Source organism: Spermophilus citellus (assembly GCF_964194105.1).
Source record: "Spermophilus citellus genome assembly, chromosome: X".
Classification (NCBI taxonomy): Eukaryota; Metazoa; Chordata; class Mammalia; order Rodentia; family Sciuridae; genus Spermophilus; species Spermophilus citellus.
This window is the reverse complement of record NC_138190.1, coordinates 76,431,073-76,450,965: the sequence shown is the minus strand read 5'-3', so window position 1 is coordinate 76,450,965 and position 19,893 is coordinate 76,431,073. Positions and strand designations below refer to the sequence as shown.

Here is a 19,893-nt window from a genome sequence, read left to right as displayed (position 1 = left end):
TAAAAATCATTCTTAGCTCATGGGCTTAATTTGGTCATCAGGTTGTAGTTTAGTGATTCGTGATTTAAGGAGTTAGGCAAGATTATCCCCAAGGTGATCCAAGTTGGTCATGACAGCTAAGTCAACCCAGAAGCAACATGAGCACTACAGAAAGTAAATCCTGAAACTAAAGTGCTTCTCTGGAAGTTCTGGAAAAGAAAAAAAAATAAAATGGTTTGAGTCTGCTCTAGGTTAGCAGAGCTCTAAAAGCTAAATTAAGTTCTGTTCCTATCTCTTACTTTCCCAGACTGAATAGCACTTTTTTGGGGATATCCTGGGGATGAAACTTAGGGTCTCAAACTTTCAAGGAAAGCACTCTACCACTGAGCTACATCTGCTGCCCTTTTATTTATTTATTTATTTTTATTTTGAGACAGACTGGCTTTGAACTTGAGATCCTCCTGCTTTAGCCTCCCAGGTAGCTGAGATTCTAGGTGTGTACCATAGTTCCTGGGTCTGAATAGAATTTCTAAATGCTTAGTAGTTCATCATCTACTCTCAGAACTACAGCTATTTCAAAGCCACCCAATACCCTCTGATTTTGATATCAAGATATCAATTCCCTATTTCATATCTACAATGCAAGAGTGTCTAATCGTCTCAGATTCATCAGGGCTCAGACTGTACACATCATCTCCTTTCTCTACCCGCTCCCCAAACACTGCTCACTAACATTTTTTTGCATTCCTTCTTTCAATGAAGGGTATCACCATCCACTCGCTCTTACAAGAAGACTCTCACTGGAAACAGGAGGTCTAGGGTATGTCAAGTTCTGATTGATACTTCACTAGACTGATGGTAACATCTTTACCATTAGCAACATCTATCAAACTGACTCACAATCTAAAGCTGAGTTCAAGCTCTTGATTCTGTGTTTCCATACTGGCAGGCATACAGGTAGAATAAGTATGACAATGACTGCAGGTTGTCTTTCAACAGCCTATTCTTCCCTCTTTCTTTGTATCAGAAACATCACCCACATTTTTTAGGTGTATACATTGCCACTCAGTTTAATTACATCATTGCCTAGCTTCTCTTGCAGTAGGGAGCGGCCATGACTCAGACCTTCAATGAGATACAAGTAGAATTATTAAATAGGACACCTGGGCAGACTTCTTAAAACATTAGGGGTCTAGTCCTTTACCTCCTCTTTTTACCTTCCAAATTATGGATGTTAATAAGTTTTCTTGGGCTTTACTATTCATCACAGAGCATGAAGAATGGAAGCCAAATGCTATGGATGATAGACTAGGGAAGTCCCCAAAAGACTTCCTGAAGCTGACCTACTAGGCCCAGGAAGTATACCTCCAAAAGTACTAATAACATACTTAATCTTCTTCTCAGAATCTCCTAAAGTAAGAAACTAAATCCACTGGTAATTTATGTAGAAGCAACCCTCAGTTTGCCTCACCAGTGGCCAGGAGCCTAAAAGCAGATCAGTCAATCATAAACTTTTATATGAAATGTCCTTGCACCCATATAGCTACACTTTGCTATTTCTAGCCCCACTTTAAACCATTTGAGGATCCAAGTAGGTGATCAGAAAGGAGAAAGACACAGACTATCTATAAAAAATGCTGGGTACAGTCATTTCATTATATGGATTATCATGATTATAACTGTGTTTCAAGCTATCATCACCTGTAACCTGAACTACTGTACCAGTCTTCTCAGAACTCTTGTCCTTGTGCCACCACAATCTAATCGTCTGTTAAAATTTGAGTAATGTCATGCTTCTTATCTGTTCTAAACCTTCTAATGGCTCCCCATCTCAGTTATACTAATTGCCCTATACAATTGGCCTGTTTTCTCCCTGATTTCCTCTATCATTTCCACTTACTAATTCTGTATCCCCAGGACATTGTTCCTTAAACAAATCAGTTGTATTCTTTCTGGGTGTTCCTTATGCCTAGAACACGTTTCTAAATACACATGTAAAGCTTATTTCTTCATTTTCTTCACATCTCTGCTTCCATGTCCTTTAACCTGAAAACTTTTGACTGGTCTAATATATCATTCTACTCCCTAGTTCTGTTATCTTACCAGTTTGTTTCCTTAGTGCTTAATACATCTTGACATATTGTATATCCATTTGTGTGACTGTTGAGTAACCCACTCCCTAGAATATAAGCTCCTTGAAAGTGAGGGATTTGGTTTTGTTCACTGTTATCTCCTTTGCACTTGGATCAGTGCCAGTCCATAATGAATACTCTGTATATTTTTAAAATAAATAAATGATCTCAATAGCACCTATAAGGTACTCTATGCCCATCTCATGGTGACAATACTGAGGTTTGAAAGAGTTTTGACACTTGGAAAGAATTTCAGAGCTAAAAGTATAAAAATCAGGCCCACAACCTTAGAACTGTGAAAAGAATTCTTTCTACTCTAGGAATATTTAGAAGTAAAAGCTAGCATTGCAGGCAGAAACTATGAATACATATACTGAATAATTTATTATCCTATGTGAACTCACAGTTTAGTGCCCTCTATCTAAGGAAACAGATTTTTATTCTGTAAAATACAGAACAATGTTTTATGTTCAAGGACCATGAGTTACATGTAATACTTGAAATAAGTTACAATAGATGTTCTAAACAGAAATCTCACTGTTATAAAAAGCTCAATCTGTTTTTCAAGCACCTTGCAAATGTAAAAACAAGGAGCAAAGACCTTTTGACAAGCCACATTATAAAATGGTGGCTAGATATACAGTTCTTATTTTTTCATAAGCTACTACTTAACTTTTATCCATCATTTACTCCTAGGAATCTTAGAAACTCAGGCCTGAATGGTATTTTGGTGATCATTAATAGCCCTATTTAAAGGTGAGAAATCTGAGGCCCAAAGCATTCTTATCAAAGAGTTAATAGCAGGGCCAAGCCTAGAGGTTTCCTGCCTCCCAGGCAAAAATACAGTTTATTATTCTTATCCCTTGAATTCTGGCAAATAGCTAAATAAATACTGTCATCATATAATATTCACTGCCTCAGTACCCTAAAAATAATATACTGAGATTTTCCCCATCTCAATCTTCAATTACATAGTGTTCATAATATGTCTACCACTCTCTTCTCTCATACAAATGGCAAAACTTCAATTTTTTTCCCATAAATTTAGTATGTTTTCAGTGGGTGGCTCTGGGCCTCTATACTACAATATATTTGGAAGAGGAGGAAAGTCTCATTCAGACACCACTACCAGAAATGCCAGGACTGGCATAGGGGTTTTCACACAAATTTTATGTCATTTTTTCATACTGAAGAAGGTCCTCTCCAAAGATCATGACTCTTTGTCCCTTTCTGCCTCTCTCAGCACCATTTGAACAGATGATTCTGTGAAATAGTAGAGAAGGACAGTGAGGAAGAGTCAGGAGACTAAGGTGCTAGACTTGGATATACCTCCAAGAGTTTGTGGCCTTCAGCAAATCTCTCCCATTCTCTGATTTTGTTTTCCTGGTTGGTCTGCACGGACTCTAAGATCTTAACCAGCTCTAACCTTTTCTGGTTCTAGAAACATTTGATTAGCTTTAATTGGGACCCTGAGAAGCAAGGGAGGTCTGAGAAGAAAGGTCTCTTGAAGCCCTGGCATTTAGGCACATAAAATAGATGCCTTTAAGAACTACTGAAATAGAGAGCCAGAGAATACCCTGAGGAAGGGAAGAGGACAACTCTGCTGAATACAGTCCTAGTCTACACAAGATTCCCCCCTCTCTTCCAGAATGGGAACAAAAAGAATTTAAATATCAATTTTTGCTCAATTGCTTCAGGCTACTTTGTTTCAGCTCTGGGTTGTGAATGGCAGTGCAGATGTATGGGCTGGAATTACCATCAGTGCTTGCTGACCCACCCCAACTGCCCTCCAAGACCCTCTTGTCCATGTCTCCTGGCTGAGGTCAAAATCACTGTGGCCTCCCACTCCCCAGAGCACCTGACCATACTTAAGCTACCCCCCACTGAGTCAGAGAAGCATCAAGATGCAGGCACCACTTCCTATCTGCAAAGGGAAGTCATTCCAAGGTCTCCAGGTAGACAAGGGAGCACCAAGGCATAAAACGAACTGTTGGAGAATGATACTAAATACACACACTCTTTGTGGAGTGGGGGGGACTCTGCTAGTTAAAGGTAGTGCAGACCCATTTCCAGAATGGGGGTTCTGCAGCTGTCTCTCCTTGACAAAGCCCTAAGTGTGAACAGGGTGACCCCAGCCCAGGCAAGGGAGGGTTACAGTTCTCCCTCAGAGTCGGTCTCTGGCCCTCATGCCTGAGGCTAAACCAGGGGCCAGGGGGTACATGCAGATTCATTGGGAGGACATGCAGCTCTCCCATAAGGACCCCTCCACAATCCCAGGCTTGCGACAGCTCCCCCCAGCCCCGTGCCAGGTTGCCAGCCTCCTCTTGAGTGTCACTGCTCTAAGATCCCCTATGCTAGCCCTCTTGCCTCTCTAGCCTCCCAGGTGACCTCTGGAATGCTCCTGGATGCTTCATCTAACCCCCACACCAAACAGAGAGGGCGGCAGAAATGCGGAGGGGGATGGGAGGGGGCTTTCCTGGGCAGGCGGGCGAACAGGGGCTCCTAAAATGGCCACAGCAAGCTCACTGGTGTCTCAAGGACAGCGGTGAGGGCGGTGGGCACAGGCAAAAGGGCTCCTTCCACGGAGGCTGGTTGGAGGGACTGGAGGTGGGGCTGGGGGACTAAGACTTAAGCAGGGGAAGCCAGGAGGGCTACGTGCACTCACCATTCCCGATCCTCCCCTAATCCACTGCATGGTGCCCGCGAAGTCCTGCTTCTCTGAGGCCCGGTGGCTGGCGCGGGTTGTCGCGGGCTGGATAAGAGGGCTGGGCTGGAGCGAGCGAGAGCCCCAGCGCCCCCTCCGCCTCCCCTCCTCCACAGCTTTACAGCCCAATCCCCTCCGCCTGGGACCTCGCCTTCAGTCAGGTTGTTTCATGCCAGGCAGCAGGCTCTGCCTCTCAGCCCCGCTGCTCCCCAGGGGCTTGGCAGTAAGAAGCACGCCAAGGGGGATCCCAATAGGCTGCCTTTGTCCCCACAAAAGGCCTTAGAATGGGGGGGGGATAGGGTACAGGCGAGATTGGGGATGAATAACCTCCGCCAGGGAGAAGGCAGCTGCCACCTCTGCCTGCCTCCCGTTGCGCTGGAGTTAGATGCTGTTTTTTTGGGGCTTCCCAATAGTGTTGAGTCAGCGGAAAGTCCTCTTGAAAGTTGCAAAAGGTGTTGAGCCAATCTCCTAATAAGATCCGGCCCCAAAGAAGCCATGCCAGTACTCTCACGCCTCCCTCCCCCAAGCTTTCCCTCTGCATACTCCCCTGAGGTATTCTCTCTTGGTGTGTACTCTCTGGGACTTTAATTTCATTACTTTTACTTGTCAGAACAATCCTGTGGAAGTAGGCATTAGTATCTCCATTTTACAGATAAATAAATGAAGGTTGAAGGATTGAAAGGATCGCTTTAAGGTCACATACAAAAAGATAAAGCCTTAATGTTACTCTCTGAAGCTTTCCATACTTTATTTGGTTCTTGTCCTCCCTCCTCCCACCCACTCACACACCACTTTAGACTTCTCCTTCATACCCTCAGGAACATGGAAGGTAGTTTGATGATGGATGAATTTTCCATTTGCTTATTTTGCTGAGAATGAGTCAAATGTACATCAGCAAAACAGGCAAACGGAGAAACCGCCCACCTCTTCATAATGCCCTCAACTCTGGGCAATGCAACCCAGGCTGGCACCTTTGCAATTGTTGAAAGTTGATGTTGTCAGTCACATTCACACCCATTATTATTTCACATAATCCTCACAATAACTCTGTGAGTTGTACACAACAAAGAGTATTAATTACCCCCATTATAGACATGAACAAGGAAACTCAGAGGTTGAAAGACACCTGCCAGAAGTAGTACAGAAAATGAGACAAGAATCCAAGGCTCCTGGCTTGCAGGGCAATCTGTCAAGAATGGAATTAAAAAAAAATACCAGAGGTTGCAACCACATCAAGAGGGAATTAAAGTATGATTTCAGCAGTTCAGGGAGGTGACTGGCATGAAGACATCACTGGCATGGTACACAGTCTCATTGTCCTCTGCTTCTTAGGAAACCAAAATTCATCCAAGCCATTGTTTTGGCAAGACAGACCTGGCCAAAGATTGAAGCCTTGAGGAGCTCCCAGTCAGGGGAGGTGCACAAGCAGAAGCTGAATGGGTCTTAGGCAAGGGATTCTTGAATAAAATGGAAATGTGGCCTAGGTGACCTTTTAACATCCTCCCAAGTCTGCTGGTCCAGACATCTGTGATTCTACAATTTCTTCTCACTTTCCCACCTCTGGGCCTTCATTAATGCTAAATATCTTCAATGCACATTCTCAAGCCAACCAGCCCATTCAAACTATCATGACTCTTTAAGATCTACCACCTTTAGAAAGATTGCCAGGAACATTTACAGGCCTTGGTTTTGACATTTTTTTAATCTAATTCCTATTGCACTTCCATTTAATTCTCTCAATTGAAAAAGATCTATTTTATTTCCTGGTTATTACAGGCTGAATAGTGCCCACCCCATTCATAAATTGATGTCCTAATCCCTAGTGCCTCAGAATGTGATTCATATTTGGAAATAGGATCTTTAACATAGTTATTAGGTTAAAATGAGACTATGAGGGTACACCCTTATCCAGTATGACACAAGCCAGGTATACAGTGAAGATTTGGGGAAAAGATAGTTATCTACAAGCTCAGGAGAGAAGTCTCAGAAGAAACCAACCCTGACAAGACCCTGATCTCAGACTTCTAGCCTCCACAACTGTGAGAAAATAAATTTCTGTTAAAGCCACCTATCTTTGGTACTTGGATATGGCAGCCTTAGTAAATGAATATTCTGGTATATGTATGTTTTTCTTCTATTTGTATGTACATTTTCTTCTATTATTTGTTACTTAAATGAAATTATAACTTTTTATTTCTTGTTTTTGAAAGTACTAACTTATTCACCTTAGTATCTTCTACAACAGTATCTGGCACACAGGATATATCCAATAAAAACTTGAACTTTTTGATGGATCAATTCATTCAACAATATTATTGGGTCCTTATATGCCAAACTTTGTGGTAGATGCTCAGGATACAAGACAAAGTTCCTCATAGAGTTTACAATCTATTTGGAGTAGATGAGATATGGGTAATAAACCAGTACACAAATAAAAGAAATGTGAGATTGTGCTCTGAAAGATATAAGCAGTTTATATGATATGAGTAGCCATGGGATTATGGAAAAGTATTGGTTTACATCAGGGAAACAGAAACTACCCTATGTTTCTTTAATTTAAAAAAAAATAATAATTATTTATTTTGGTACTAGGGATTGTACCCAGGGATCCTTTATCACTGATCTACATTCCCAAAACTTTTTATTTTTTATACTGAGACAGTCTTGCTAAGTTGTTAAGGGATTTGTTAAATTGCTGGAACTGGTCTCAGATTTCAATCTTTTCCTGCCTCAGCCTCCAGGGTCATTGGGATTACATGAGATTACCTTAGGGTTTTTAAACCAGAGAATTTAATACAGTGAATACATCACATGTGCATTGATAAAAAGGCAAACAGGAGTGGTAAGGTAGCCCAGCATTTGGTAAACACAGAATGCTGCTACCATTCATAGGGCAGATGTATATTGGGAGATGGTAATGTTATTTGAACCCAGAAACAGGTGCTGCCATGCAGAAGCTAAAAGCATGGTGTGACAGTCTGTTAGAAGCAGGTATCATGAACATTGGAGTTGTTCAACAAAAGCTGAAGACATGGAGAAATACAGTTACCACCAGAAAATATCCCTCTGAAGCATATAGTGGGGAAAATACCCTGGCTTCTTTCTTTATCCTGCCCACCAAACTCCTATAGATGTGTCTTCTTGTGCAGACAAAAGAGGTGAGAAATCAGGGGAGCCTAAGACATGTAGTTTTGAATACAAGAGTGGGGAATGGATCTGAAAATAAAAGGATTAGAGACTCATGCAGAAGAATGGATGTTATTCCCAGAGGCATAATTAGACACCATTGAATCCAGTATGTCTAGAATACCTATTTGCCTAGAACCACGTGAATAGTTAGAGGGGATATAACATAGTAGGTAAGATTATAGGCTTTAGATCCAGAACTGTTTGAATTCAATCAATTATTTGCATTGCCACATACTTAGCAAATGAATTGGAGATCTCAATTCAGTGTCCTTTGCCTGGACAGTTTCTTCATCTGTGAATAGGGCTAATAAGATTGTTATGAATATTTGAAGAATTCATCCAAGGTAAGAACTTAGCATAGGATCTGGCAACCAGTAAGCACTCAGAACAGGATAATGAAAATCTAGAGTTTCAACAATCTCTGTGTTCCAGACCTCTCTTGAGGTCATAATCTCCTAGAAGCTTATTTGGTACATAACCTGGTACCTGATCTCAGTGGGGAAAAGCCAAATAATCTCCTCTTTTATGGCCATGAGCAGCAATGAGGAGGAAGATAATCTAAGGTATGTCCTCTTCTGGTGCATTTTCTTTGAGTCCATAGTGATTTGGAGACCCCAAAGTCAGGCTTTTAGGGACAGAGGTACCAGCTCAAGCTGATCGCTACCTGTTGTGGCTGTGGCTTTGTCCAGAGCTGAGTCAAGGGCAAATTAACTATTGGTGGGTATCATCAGGCAAGTACCTAGCTTCTCTATGTCTCAGGTCCAAAATTATGTACCTAAGAGTTTTAAGCAAACACCAATCCAATAGCTATCAGAGTTGGCAAAGGTCTTAAAGAATATCTTCTCCAACATTCTCATTTTGCTGATGAGAAAATACAGTCCCATGGAAAGGAAGGAATAATGTAAGTTAGTGGCTCAGTTGGGATAAAAGAAAAAAATTTGAACCCTTAATTCTAGGCAGTGAATGGAGTGCCATAGTGAAAATTTAAAGTACACAAATACAATAATGCAAAGATAAAATCTTTATTATAACCCATGTTGTATTGATGAAACAATATTTGCTACATATATTACTACTCATTTTTACTTGTTATAAATTCAAAAAAATATGTTTCTACTATGTGCCAGGCACTCTGTTGAGCATGGATGCTATAGCAGTGAACATGATGAACATAGTCCATGCCTTCATTTCTATCCAATAGACAAGTAGATAAGGTAAATAAATACAGTAATCCAGATGGTAATAAGTGCTATGAAAGAAAGTGAAGAGGTAGAGAGTAACTCTGAGGGAGGGGAGAGAGAGTTTAAAGGGAAGACTTCTACAAGGAAATGGAATATAAGTTGAGGCCTAAAGATTTAAAGTGAGCCAGCCATGTAAAATGTAAGGGGACAGTATTCTAGGCACACACACATAAAAACAAACAAATATACCAAAAAAAAAAAAAACGTAGAAAGTAAATTAGGTCTAAAATATTAAACAGACTTGTAGTGCCAGGAAGTGGAAACACAATGAGGCTAAAACCTAGAGATAAAGGGGAAGAGTGATAGGAGACAAATTTATCAGAATCTAGGATGTGTAAAGCCTTTAAGAGCACAGAAAAAAATAACATATATATATTAAGAGTTTCTGGAATAGAGGAGGGGAAATTAAGGGGGTTTAAGCAAAGTAGTTTACTTGATTACATTTCAAAAAAAAAAACATTCATGCTGCTATGTGGTAAGCAGACTAAAGGGGGTGGTGGTGGTAGAAGCTGTTGAAGTGATCCAGGGGAATGATAATAGTGAATTGGACTAGAAGAACAGTAAAAATGATGCACAGAGGTTAAAAATAGTTGAAATACTATTACATGATAGAAACAGCAGAACTTGGTGATAGATTGGGTGTGGAATGTAAGATGAAGGAAGAAGGAATTATAGATAGCTTTAGGTTTTCAACTTGAACCACTGGCATCAGGGTTTTTTAAAGCTCTCTAGATTATTCTAGCGTGCAACCGAGTTTGAGAGCCACTGTCTTGTAGTGGAAAAGCAGACACAAAAAGAAGAATTAGTAGAGTTTGTGGGGAGTATTGAGTACCTAATTGAGGCCTTGTGGTAGAGCAAAATAAGTCAGCACAGCTGTAGGACTTTTCTCCAGTCCATTTTGCTAATCAGACACAGATATGGAGAAGACAAGTGGTTGAATGGAATCTGAGGGAGATTTGCAAAGCAAATAAAATGGATAAATTGGACAATGGAGTTGGAAGCATTTGCTTCAGGGTGTAACCAAAATAGTGGACCAGGGAATTCAAGCTAGACAGAAGAGAAAAGAGGACACAAGGAGGAGTGCCGAGTATGGGTTAAAGTTAATGGAATGATAGAGCCAATGAATTGGAGATCTCGATGCTGTAGAAGAATTTTTGTGAGGTGCCAAAGTGAGCTGGAAGAACAAGATACAGTGGTCAAAGGGGGGAGAGTTGAAATTCTGGGGGAGATCTGTTGCTTACTAGTTATGACAAGATATGGGGTACTACCAGCAGAAGTTTTCTGATCGAGTTGTTGAAAGTGAGGCCATCCTCAAGGAATGCTGATAATAGGCAGACAGAAGAAGATGTGAAGAAAAGTGATAGTGTTCAATGAATGTGGAAGAATGACCAGGAAGACAGTCTCTCAACCAAGAATTATGCATCAAGAACCTACTTTGTTCCAAGTTTGCTGGAGGTGCTGGGGAAACAGCAGGGAACAAAACAGACTAAATCTCTAAGCTTGAGGAGTTTATATTCTAATGGAGGGTTTATACCTTGAACCCAAAACCCCAAAATTAGGTAATATTAGGTACTGATTAATTATTATGAAAATGATAAACAGTATAATGTAATAGAAAGTGGCCAGGGAGGGAGATATTGCTTTACTTAGGTGGTCAAGAAAGGCTTCTCTGAGGAGGTAACATCTGAGTTGACACTGAAATAAGGAGAAGAACCCAGTCATTTAGACATATGGGGAAAGAGCATTCTAAACAAGAAGGAACAACAAAGGAAAAAGCCCAGAGATGGAAATGAGACTGACATGTGCAGAAGACAGAATAAGGCCAATGTGGCAGAACACAATGATCTATAAGTTAATGTGGGAGATGGTATCAAAGAATCAGGCAGGACCCGAAATTCAGGAGATTAAAGCAAAAATAAGGGATAATAGGTGGCAGAGGCAAATGGCATGTGCAAGGAGTCAAGTGTTATGTTGTGATGATAGAAGGGATAGAAATCAGAAATAATAATAATAATAAATCTAACAAAGAAAATAATTTAAACCAATAAGTTAGTGCAATTGGAAAATAGGTACACATATAAAATAGGCTGTGAGAAGAAAATCCAGCCAGGAGCAGTGGTGCATACCTGTAATCCTAGTGGTTTGGGAGGCTGAGGCAGGAGGATCCTGAGTTCAAAGCCAGCCTCAGCAACTTATCAAGGCCCTAAACAACTCATCAAAACCCTATCTAAAAATAAAATATTAAAAAGGCTGGGGATGTGCAGCCTTAGTTGTTATATGCCCCTGGGTTCAATCCCCAGTACCATTAAAAAAAATCAGAAAAGAAAAATTCAGCTGGATGGATTCTCAAGGTCATCTAGCCTCTTGCAACTACTCAGATTGTAGACCTCAGACCAGCATCCCCCATTAACTGGGAGTTTAGTAGAAATGTAGACTACCTGTTGACTCAGCATCAACATTTTCAAAAGAGCCCTAATAATTCACATGCACATCCAAGTGTTGGAAGCTCAGCTCTACATCAAAGTACTTTCACTTTGCTGGATGTTTAAGATAACTTTCTTTGTCCAAAATTAAATAAGAAATATATTTTGCCATATTTGTCATATAAATGGGCAGAGATCCTGAAGACAGCCAGTGTTCCTGATTTGGGGAAGAAGGTTTACCTGGCATGTGAGCTCCCATCCCTGAGAACACAATTCTTCATCCCTAAGTTTCCCAAGCAGCAATTTGACTTTGCATGCTAACTTCTTCTCCCCAAGTTTCTCAAGCAGCTCCCTGATCATGCAGACCCAGCAAGAGTAAAAACCCATTGTGCTGTGGAAGCACTTGAATGGAGCCTGTAAAGTGGGCCTAAAGCAGCAGAGGAAGTGCAGGAAGGAAGTAGTCACACTATTCTCTCTTCAGGCCACAGAAGGCAGAGCCTGAACACAGGATAAAATGCTTCTAATCAGGGTGCTTCAGAAAGCACCACCCTAGAATGTAGTGAGACTCAGCTCAACAGTCTCACAGGGACCTACCAGATGAAACACCTGTTCTTTCCACCAGGATAGGAACTCATTAGTTACTTTCCTACTCTACGTTCTCCATGGACTCTTTACTCTCAAATTTGTATAAATGATGTGACTTTAAGTTAAACCTCTTCCTGGCACCCACCCCTTTCCTTCTTACCTCCTTCTTCTCTTTATTCCATGTCATGCCTTCAGCCCTAGCTTCCTGTCTACTAAAGAATTTGTTCTTAAGCCCTCTATTCATTTTTAAGACAAAGGCAGGACCTGCTGAAATAACTGAATAGTATCAACTAGATGAGCAGACTTACCTGCCCGCACATTCAAACAGCATTTGGTTAAATCATTTGAGTGGATTCGGGACCTACAAAACCCACAAACATTCCCTGGCAAGTGAAGCTCATATGTTAATGTCCACCCTTTTAAAGTCGCATCACTGAAGGTATCAAAGCAGAGTCTGGAAAAGTACCTGCCAGAGGTGCTGCAGAATGGATCCTCCATTGATGAAAGGCTGTGCTAGAGCATGCAAAGTTGGGCTGGGATATAGCTCAGTTAGTTGAGTGCTTGCCTTGCAGGCCCAAAGCCCAATCCCCAGCAAAACACACATACACACATACACACACAGAGAGAGAACCATAAAAAGAAGTCAGTAAGGTAATTTGAGAAGAGTCTGGGAATAGAAGTCCAGTAACTGCAGTGTAACCTTGGATAAACCATTTTGTCTCTTCATCTGTCAAATAATGGAGTTAAGAGTCTCTCAATGCTTTTTTTGACTTCTGCTTTTGTACAATGTCGGGAGGGTCTTTCAGAGCTATTTTTTGTCCTGGGGGACATTTAGGTGACAGAGTAGGAGGAGCTCTGAAACCCACTTCAACCAGAATGGTTCTCCTTTCATCTGCTTTATACATTAAGCTTCCAGGTAAGATTTTGATTGAACAAAGAATCCCTGCTACTAAAAACAAATAAACCTAGACTACATCAGAAGGTATAAACAGAAAGTCTTGACAAGAGCCCTGTTTAATTTGCCCACCAAAGTGTTTTAAAAGTTTGCTGGATGTTAAACAATATGTTTTTAAAATCAAGATATTTCATAAAAGTCTGGATTTCCAGCTTCTGTTCAAACATTGAGAAGTCTGGCAGCCCTAGGCTGGTATTCCTACTTTGTGACAATCAAATGGAGTTGATGGCAGCTGCCTCCTTTAGAGCCAGAACTCCCTGACTACTGACTCCTGCTTAGCTTCCAGAGGCATCTGAATGGTGACCCCTGCCATCCAGGGCTCTCTTACCATCAGTTTCTTTACTCTTTCACAGTTCTAGGAGACTTAACCCAGAATGTGTTGCTCTAGAAATGGCAGTGACCATACATGAGAAATGTGATCTATGTAGACAGTGCTTTTTAAAATGTAATGTTCTTATTAAATGTTTTTAATAATGTTCTTATTAAAATGAAGATTTGGATTCAGTAAGATCAGAGTGAGGCCTGAGGTTCTGTATTCTTCAAAGGATGTTGATGATTCATGGACCATACTTATAGAAGTGAGGAAGCCAGTAAACAAGAAGTGAAGAACTGAAAACATAAGAGCCCTCATTTCTGGTCCCAGTTTTCACTGACCTTCACTGAATGATAGGGGAAATCCTAAATTTTCTGTTCTGTGGGCTTGCTAAGATATTCTCCAAGGAGTTGGTGAGAAGACAAGTAGTTGAACTAAAAAACACTATAAAAATAATCATGGGAGCTGGGGTTGTGGCTCAGCAGTACAGCACTCACCTAGCATGTGTGAGGCCCTATGTTTGATTCTCAGCACCACATATAAATAAATAAATAAAATAAAGGTATTGTGTCCACCTACAACTAAAACAATGAAAACTGAGTTACAAAAAAATAATCATGGTATTTGTTTAGTAGGAATTGGGGCTTCTTCCAGGGAACCTGCTGCAATCTTTGACCTGGGATGGCATGTTGCTGTGTTCTGATTCCTGAGCTCCCAATAAATCTTTTTTTTTCTTTTTAGTTGTAGATGGACACAATACCTTTATTTTATTTATTTATCTTTATGTGATCAAACCCAGGGCCTCACATGTGCTAGGCAAGTACTCTACCACTGAGCCACACCTCCAGCCCTCCAGAGAATCTTACTTTGTTGCTGAAAGTTCTGAGAGTCAGGAAGAGAACAGAGAAAAGATGGAGGGAAAGGAGCAAAAAATTTTTAAAAAAGGAAGATGAAAAAGAGGATGAATAGGAAAGGAAAAGAAGAAGAGGAAAAGAGAAGGAGAGAAAAAGGAGAAAAAGAAGAAGGATGAGGACATAGTAATGAATGAGGAGGAAGGAGAAGAGGGGAAGAAAAAGGGAGAGAGGAAGGGGGAAAACAGAAAGGAGAAGGGTGGGGGAAGGGGCAAGCTTCAGAGATCAAGACTGAGGTTTCCCTAAAGGCTCATTTCTTGCTAGAATCCTCCATCCTCATCCGGCCCCTCCCCAGAGTAGGAAGTCCTCACAGCAGGATCCTAAGGTCTTTCTGCTCTAAAATTCTGTGATCTTCTGAATGCTATGGCAACAGGATGACCTGGCTCCATCTGGCCTTCTGTGATGATCTGTCTCCTCTTTCTTACGTCACACAGCAGGAGATACCACCCACACCCATTCTTCCTCTTCCTGGTATGTTGGATTCACAGAGTTCATCAGGCTGCTGTGGGAACCCTGGGGTGAGGAATAATTTGGCAGAGGAAAGCATCTGGGATGAGGGATAAACTGGGAAGGTGGAGGGAATATATATATAATTAGCTACCAAATCCTGTTGATTATAATCCTATACCATTTCTTCTGTGTATCTCTTCCTCTCTATATTTGTAACCCCTGTCCTAGGTCAGGCTCTCATTTATGTCTCTCCTGGACCATCATAGCAGCCACCTATGTGTCTTCCCACCTTTAATTTTCTGCCCTCAAATTCATTCTCTCACTGCTTCCATAGTTATATACCTAAAGAACTGCTTGATCCAGATGCTCCCCTGATTAAACACTTTCAATGACTTCCCTTTGCTTAGAAGATGAAGTTCAAAGTCCTAACAAGATATTAACAAGAATCCACAGCCTGACCCTATATACTCTTCTAACTACTCTTTAGTCCATTGACATAGCCACATTTTCCAATTCATGTGCCCTTTGTAAAAATATCCTCTCAGAACTCCTCCCCACCATTTCTCAGTCTGTGTTCTAAGAGGGGCAGAGTGATCCAAGCAGGTTCCAACTTTCACCACTCTGAATCTTGCTAGAAATTCTTCCATCTCTCTTCTGATGCCTGATACTCCACAATTAAACAATAGCTTTTGGGTATGAAGACATTCTGTGGGTCTCTGAAAAATACAAAAATCCTTGAAAGGAGGTGGACAATGGTTTTCAAAAGGATATTTACAAACTTGTAGTGAATGGTAAATACTGAAGTAGACTCATGTGAGTGGTAAAGTCAATTAGATGTGTCCTAACCAGATTTTCTTTATTTTTAACAGAAAATATCAGAATAAAAAGCAAATAATAGGGTATTATTTCATGAAAAGTTTATTTAAAATTAGCATGTTAGTTTATATATACATATATAAATAATTTAGAATAATTTATAACTATAAGTATATATATTCCTAACAAGATGTTAATAAAGATATATATATATATATATATATATATATATATATATATATATATATATATATATAAAATACACACACACACACTAGTGTGAACAGTTTGAAATATACTACTCTAACAGTAAGACAGGTACTTGAACTGGTTATTTTCCCTCTCTTGGACTCAATTTCCTTATCTGAAAAATAGGAATATTAATAGTACCTATATCAAAAAGTTGCTGTGACAAGTAAACAAGTATATACATGTAAAGTCCTTAGCACAATCCCTGGCACATGTAAGCTCTGATGTTAGTGATTAATTGTGGGGTGAGGGTAAGTGTTTCAGCCAGCTCTTTTTGCTATTGTGACTAGAAGACCCAAGCAGAACTGTAGAGGTGGAAATGTTTATTTGAGGGCTAATGGTTTCAGAGGTCTTAGTCCATAGAAGGCCAGCTCCATTCCTTGGGGTTCACAGTGAGATTGAACATCATGACAGAAGAGTATGGCAGAGGGAAGCAGCTCACATGATGATCAGGAAGGAGAGAGAGAGAGAGAGAGAGAGAGAGAGAGAGAAAGAGAGAGAGAGAGAAACTCCACTTGCCAGATACAAATATATACCCCAAAGCCATGGCCCCAATGCCCACCTCCTACAGCCACACCCTAACACTTCACTTACCACTCAATTAATCATTATCAGTGGATCAATTCACTGATTGGGTTAAGATTCTCACAACCCAATAATTTCTTCTCTAAACCTTCTTGCATTTGGGGGGACACCTTACATTGAAACCATAATAGTAAAGATAGGGTTGAGGGGATTTCAGAAGACCCCTAAGGAGAGTGAAGGACCTTGACAGAACTAATACAAATTGTATGGTATGTTAAAGTAATAACCAGAAAGGCTTAGGGCTGAAAAGTTGTGGCTCTAAAGAAGAGTGGAGAGACTGGTAGGAGTACAGTAGAGTGAGCCCTGGACACCAGAGTAGGAGATAAAGTCACAGAGTTAATAGGGGTCTGATCATGTAGGGTGTTAGAGATAATTGTGAGAATTAGGCCTTTATTCTTAGTGAGATGAGAGTCAATTGAAGGATATTGATCAGAAGAATGGCATGTGTCATGCTTTGACTTAACTTTCATATACTCAGTCTGGCATCTATGTAGGTAATTGACTGTAGGAGATTAAGGTTCTCCCTTAACAGAGCAATAAGGATGGGATAGGATAATGTAGTATTCCTAGTTAAATGATATAGAAGTTTGTCAGGGGAAGTGATGAGAAGTAACTGATACTAAATGTTTTGAAGGCAGAACCAACAAGACTTCCTGAGGGATTTCAATGTGGTATGTGAAAGAAAATGAGTCATTAGGATTTTGGTCTGATAATCTCGAAGGAAGCATCTGGAAGTTGCTTTTTCCGACCAATGGAAAAGTGCTAGAGAAGCAGATCTTGGTTTTTATAATGGAAGTTCAGTTTGGACATAGTAATTTTGAAATGCCTGTTAGATATCCATCTGGAAATGTTAAATAGTCAGACATATGTGTCAAAAAGAAGGTTATCCTAGAGATATAAATTTGAGAATCATTAATGTATAAATGTTATTAAAAGCCATTAGGCAAGATGTGGTTACCAAAGAAGGAATACAAATGGAAAAGAGAAGCAGCCCAGTGACTGAACCCTGAGATCCTCCAACAAGTAGCAAGCAGCTGGAGAGAAGAGTAGAAAATAGAAAACTCTGAGAAGGAATGATGTGATTGGAATAAAACTACTAGAATATGGTATCCTGGAAGCCATGGAAGAAAGAATTTCAAGAACAGAACTGTCAGTTTTGTCAAGTACAGCTCAGAGGAATTCTTTAACAGTTGAGGAGGTCAGCCCCATGGCAATTGATAAAATGGTGGTTTATGTTCTCAGCAAAGAGAGGAAAGGTTTGCTCCCAAATTTAATAATCCCTTCAGTGGCCTATACAGAGGCAATGTGACATCAAGGTTTGGGCTTGAGAGGCATACGGATCTGGGCTGGATTGGCCAGCAATTCTTCTGGGTTTGCTGTGTCATCTCAGATTTTAAATACAGAGAGAAAAGAAGTTGAAACTGAGAGATACATTGGAGAGCCTGGCCCACTGGTCATAGATGTAGAGGTAATGGCTACCATAAAGTATAGCCAGAAGCATTATTGAGTAGTCTCCCTCCACAAGTAGACCTCCCCATTCTAATATCAGTGTTTAGATTTTCTTATTTTAAAACAGTGAGTCACTGTTTTGAACACTTATAATAAAAACAGTGAATCCTTATTACTATGAAATAAATTCTATAATTATAATATTTTTTACAGATGAAGAAACTGAGGCAGGGAGAGACTAAGTACCTTGTTCAATTGCACATACTTACTAAGTGGTGATCCAGGATTCTAACCCTGCTGTCACCCATTGTCCATACTTCTAACCTCTATATCATGCACTAGCAAATATGGTGTTGGCCAAATTCTGCCTGCATCCTGTTTTTTGTACATTTCTATTGGCCTGTTACAAAAGGAAAAAAAATATGCAACACAGACCTAAAGTGTCCCACAAACCCTCAAATATTTACTGTGTGGCCCTTCACTAAAAATTTACCAGTCCATATTCAGCACTATAAAATGGGAAACATAATGCTTCTAATTGTATTGTGTAGATCAAATTGTATAATTTATATAAAGTACCTTGTAGTGCTAAAAAAAGCACAGCAGTTTTCTATGATTCATATTATACTCCTGGGCTGGGGATGTAGATCAATGCTATAGTGCTTTCCTAGCATGTGTGAGTCCCTGGGTTCCATTCCCAGCACCCCCTCCCCAAATTATATTTCTTTGGCCATCTGTTTTCTACTTCCTGTATTCTCTCCCAGAGGAATCCCATTTAGATTTGACTCATGCCAAACTCCTATCTCTTCTTCAACCTTCGGTATAAAGTTACCAGAAATACTCAGTCTATACAGCAATGCCAACCATTATTTGTTGAACATTCATATATTAAAAAATAAGTTAAGCTGCTCATGTTGGCACAAGCCTGTAATCCCAGCTACTCAGGAGGTTGAGGCAAGAGGATCATAAGCTCAAGACTAGCAAAGGCAATGTAGTAAGACTCTGTCTCAAATTTAAATAAAATTTAAATAAATAAATAGTTGGAAATGTAGCATAGTGGTAGAGCACTTGCCTAACATGGGAGAGGCTGTGAAAGTGATCCCTAGTACCTCAAAAAAACAGTTAGTAGTACTTTCAGTGGCCTTAAAATTCCTAACTAAATTAAATAAATCAGGTAAGTTCTACCTAAGGAAATCTTGATGGTAAATGGTAAACAAGTGGCTAGATATGTTTCCCTAATGGCATTCTAAAAATAGCAAGTAAGGGCTTGGGGTTGTAGCTCAGCGGTAGAGCACTTGCCTATCATGTGTGAGCTGTGGGTTTGATCCTCAGCACCACATAAAGATAAATAAATAAAATGAAGGTATTGTATCCATCTAAGCTACAGAAATATTTTAAAAAATAGCAAGTAAATATATAATATGTATATCTTCTAAAAGGCAAAATTTGAAATAAGCATCTAGAAAATTTTAGGGAAACTCTTATTTCCTTTGCTTATTACATGTAAGGAAAAAATATAGAACAATAGAACTTGAAGATTCCAAAGAAATGCTCTAGTCAAACACCCTGGAGTTAAATATAAAAAATTTGAAACACAGAGACAGGAAGATACTTAAACATGGTGACACAGCAAATGTGGAGCTAGAATCTGGTCCTCTTAATGTATTACCTCTTCTATTACACTAGTGATTGGAAATTAGTGTCCTGGGGCTAGATTCCATGATTAGTTTGTCCCACATAATATCAAAATAAATTTGTTCTGACATTTAAAAAGCAGAACATTACACAAATACGCATTTCCAGATTCCATGGGGACAAAAAACCAGATGATCTGACCAGAACAAGTAGAGCTAGGGATAGGGCATGGGCTTTTAGACTGGGCATGGGCTTTCCAGTTTGACATGCTTCCAGC

At 40.0% G+C, this 19,893-nt stretch overlaps 1 protein-coding gene across 4 annotated transcripts in view; it reads right to left on the bottom strand.

The window, feature by feature from the left end:
• Window positions 1-19,893, bottom strand: part of ARHGEF9 (Cdc42 guanine nucleotide exchange factor 9) — a 356,264-nt gene that overhangs the window by 146,148 nt on the left and 190,223 nt on the right. The window contains exon 1 of one of the 4 annotated variants that reach the window (XM_081276383.1): window positions 4,777-4,821. The exons of the other annotated variants lie outside the window; for them this stretch is intronic. Coding sequence (XP_081132509.1) covers window positions 4,777-4,806 — 30 coding nt within the window. The 5' untranslated portion in view covers window positions 4,807-4,821. Of the gene's footprint in view, window positions 1-4,776; window positions 4,822-19,893 lie in introns of those variants that run through there. 4 annotated transcript variants of the gene reach the window in all.